The sequence below is a fragment of the Nicotiana tomentosiformis genome, chromosome 5 (genome assembly GCF_000390325.3).
Source record: "Nicotiana tomentosiformis chromosome 5, ASM39032v3, whole genome shotgun sequence".
Taxonomy (NCBI): Eukaryota; Viridiplantae; Streptophyta; class Magnoliopsida; order Solanales; family Solanaceae; genus Nicotiana; species Nicotiana tomentosiformis.
The window spans coordinates 138960396-138964330 of record NC_090816.1 but is presented as its reverse complement, the minus strand read 5'-3'; the positions used below and the strand labels follow the sequence as shown (position 1 = coordinate 138964330).

At 40.2% G+C, this 3935-nt stretch overlaps 1 protein-coding gene across 1 annotated transcript; it reads left to right on the top strand.

Annotated features, from left to right (window-relative positions):
* The first annotated feature begins 2429 nt into the window (after window positions 1-2429).
* LOC104099357 (uncharacterized) lies at window positions 2430-3565 on the top strand. Its single transcript, XM_070177011.1, has 3 exons — window positions 2430-2518; window positions 2606-3062; window positions 3158-3565. Exons 1-3 carry the CDS (start codon window positions 2430-2432, stop codon window positions 3563-3565), a joined length of 954 nt encoding a protein of 317 aa, XP_070033112.1.
* The last annotated feature ends 370 nt before the right edge of the window (window positions 3566-3935 follow it).

The window sequence follows — 3935 nt, the reverse complement described above, 5'->3', positions numbered from 1 at the left end:
AGCCTAGTCAAGCCAATGTTGCTAACCTTCCACATAATACTGCACCAAATAAAACCAAAGCGCCTATATCACAACACCCCCCTCCACCACCAATTGTGACCCACTCATATTCCACCAGGATGAGGGCCAGACAAAATGTAGAAATAGCCCCAATAGAATTCACTCCTCCCATCATTACCACCAAACAAGGTAAACCGGTAGTAATTTTCAGAAAACATAACTACATGGTAAAGTTTGCCGACAAATGAAAGTACACTGTGGTTGGCAAGTTTACCAGCACAATGCCAAGGATGGATGTTATTAGAAGGAGCTTCATAAAAAAAAATAGAACTCAGAAGAGGTGTCAAAATAGCTCACTTCAATGCAAAAACAGTGTATATCGACCTGGATAATGAGTATGATCATGCTACAGTCTGGACAAAGCAACACATGTACATCCAAGGCCAAATGATAAGAATTGAAGCATGGAATCCTATCTTCAAACCTAATGAGGATTCACCTATTATCCCTATTTGGATTATGATACTTGAACTATCATAGCATCTATACTACATGAACTCCTCTGTTGTCGTTAATTGGAAAATCATTATTTCTGGACTTAGCCTCCTTTCAAAAAACTAGAGGTAGTGTGGTGAAAGTAAAAATACAGATTGACCTCACCAGAGAAAGACCAACCCATGTTTGGATAGGATATGATGAAGACCAAGATGTAAATGGGGATGGGCAATGGATTGATGTCCAATATGATAACCTCCCAATGTACTGCACCCATTGCAGACACCAAGGTCACTCAATGCAGTCATGTCCAGTTAGGCTGAGGGAATTTGCAATCCAGAGAAAGAAAGAGGAAGAAACAGCTGCAATAACTAACTCACAGGACAATTCATAGCAGAAGCCCACAGAAGAGGCAGAAACAAGTAGAAAACATCAAAATAGTACACTGCAAGAAGCACCAAAAAGAGGAGGGCAAGAACAAAATAACAACAAAAAGGCAGCAGAACACCAACAAGATAAGCACCACCAAAATGATGTAACAGATCTCCCAAAAGATGACTGGCAAACACAAAAGAGGAAAAACTTTAAAGGTAATTCCCAAAGCAAGAAACAACAGCAGATGTATAAACCAAGACAACAGAATAATCAACAAGCTAATGTTGTGAATGAATCTGGGATCCAGAATCATGCTGCCCACTCCCCATCCCCAAACATCAATATTTCTATTAAAGAAGCACAAGGAGGACTGGAGAAATGTCAGGAGAAACATATAGAAGCCAAGGAAGGGGCACCATCAGGGGAGGGGATTCCTCATGTTTTGTATGAGTGTGCTAGTGCACAATTGACTAACCATAGGATGGACTGTCCAACCCCTATTACCACTGCCCTGATCTCTGGCAATAAGCAGCTACACCAAAATGCTGATGAAGATGAACATTGTGAAATGATCAGCTCTGATGAGGAACAATATGTGCAGGAGAATGAGAAAATAATAAGTCGGTTGAAAGGAAAAGCCTATGAACCTGCAGATTTCAGTATCCAGACTCTCAAATCCAAAAATAAGCCTAGCCAAAAGAAGAGGAACTCTATGAGGAAACAAAATGCAGGAATCAACATCAATGAACCTAATGATAACATGCACCCAAATACCACCAACACCCAAGGAGTTGCTGTTAAGTCACAAGTAACACCTACTCCTATTCCTAGAGACCCTGTTATGCTCCAACTCCTAAATGTGCCAATGAACCAATCTTGCCAGGAGATACCATCTCAAAATTGTCTGGACTCCCCAAAGTCAACAGCAGCAATAAGATTTGATAAGCAAGTATGGAGTGAGACCTGCGAGGAATCAAACCTCAGGGCAGATGTAATGGAAAGTTTGCCAGCTACAGAGCAGATCCATAAAAATCAAGCAGACAACCCACATCATTCCTTAGCCTCAGACCTTCAAACCACTGATACAGGGCAGAATCAACAAAACAATTACATCACACTGTTAGAGCACATATCCGGGCAGCAGGAAAATCTTTTTACTGCAGAAGCATCAAAAGACACAATGATCTATCACCTACAAACAGAGAGTGATGTGATTACAAAACTGGGGGAACAACAGATGAGGATCACAGTGGTGGAGAAGTCCATGCCAAGTACATGTGCCTCAACTACTAGATCACCAATTCAGATCCAATTAAATGTGCCATTGATACCTCCACACCCGGTATTACATGACATCATTATACACAAGGATTTCCCTATTGAGATTCAACAAACTCTACTTGATGAAGACAATCATCTGGAACATAAGATCTGTTAATACTCAACATACCTTTCAAAGGGTTATCAACATGCAAAAGCAACACAGATTTTGTATTGTATCACTGTTAGAACCTTTCCAGAAACAATGGTTCATACACAATTACAGGATAAGACTGGGAATGGAAACTGCATTATCAAATATCAATGGGAAGATATGGTTATTCATTGATGATGTTGTGGAGTGGGAACTCCTAATAGACATTGACCAGTAACTAACAATCAAAGTTTTGCATCATGGAATTGGCATGCACATCATCATGACTGTGGTATATGCAAAATACTCCTCACTTGAAAGATTAGAGCTATGGGACAATTTATATTACCTGGCATCTGATATGGAACTCCCCTGGCTAGTTGGAGGGGACTTTCATGTAATTCTTAATGAAGAAGAGAAGATTGGAGGACTCCCAGTGTATCCACCTGAGTATGAAGATTTTGCTTTTTGTGTCAACTCTTGTGAATTATTTGATACTGGACACACAGGCAGTCCCTTCACATGGTGGAATGGTAGAGCTAATGAAGAATGCATTTTCAAGAGATTAGACACAATTTTTGTCAACCAACAATTCAACTTATTATTCCCAAGGATTAATGTTGAACATCTCATAAGGACTGGGTATGACCATGCACCTTTGCTAATGACATGTGGGGAAGATGCTGCTCACTTTATCAAACCTTTCAGGTTTCTCAATTTCTGGACTACACATGAATCCTTCAATGAAGTAGTGAAACAAAACTCAATTGCAGACTTTGTGGGTGACCCTTTCCTTATGTTCAAGCAAAAAATGAAAAGACTAAAAGAAGCACTATCCCATTGGAGTAAGATCACCTTTGGGATATTTTCAAGCAACTGACAATTAGAGAGGATATTGTCAGGATAAAGGAGATGCTTTTTGAGGAAGAACCAACTACCGAGAACAGAATTGTACTACAACAGGCACAAGTTACACTAAAGAGGTACTTGAGCTTTGAAGTGCAATATTGGAAACAAAAGGAAAGCATGAAATGGTTTGCTGAAGGAGATAGAAATACCACTTTCTTCCACAATCATGTTAATGGAAAGAGACAGAAATTGCAACTCAAAAGGATTCAGAATGCCAATGGAGATTGGCATGATGACCAAAAGGGTATTGGTAATGCTGCAACTACATTCTTTCAGGCGCAATTCACAGAGGAAGGACAACTCACCAACATTGAACTCCAAGAACTCATAATGGCCATATCGGGTCCTGAAAGCTGTCTTAAGAATATTTGAATCCCGAATCTTGAGCTGGTGATAATCGGACCTCAAATCAATCTTGGAGAACACCCTCGCTCCCTGAAACTGGTCGAATAAATCATCAATACGAGGCAAATGATACTTGTTCTTGACTGTGACTTTGTTCAACTACCTGTAATCAATACACATTCTCATGGAAACATCCTTCTTTTTCACATATAGAACTAGTGCACCCCAAGGTGACACACTAGGCCGAATAAACCCCTTATCAAGGAGTTCCTGAAGTTGTTCTTTCAATTACTTCAACTCCGCCGGTGCCATATGATACAGTGGAATAGAAATCGGCTGAGTGCCCGGTACCAAATCAATAACAAAGTCAATATCCCTGTCAGGCGGCATACCCGAC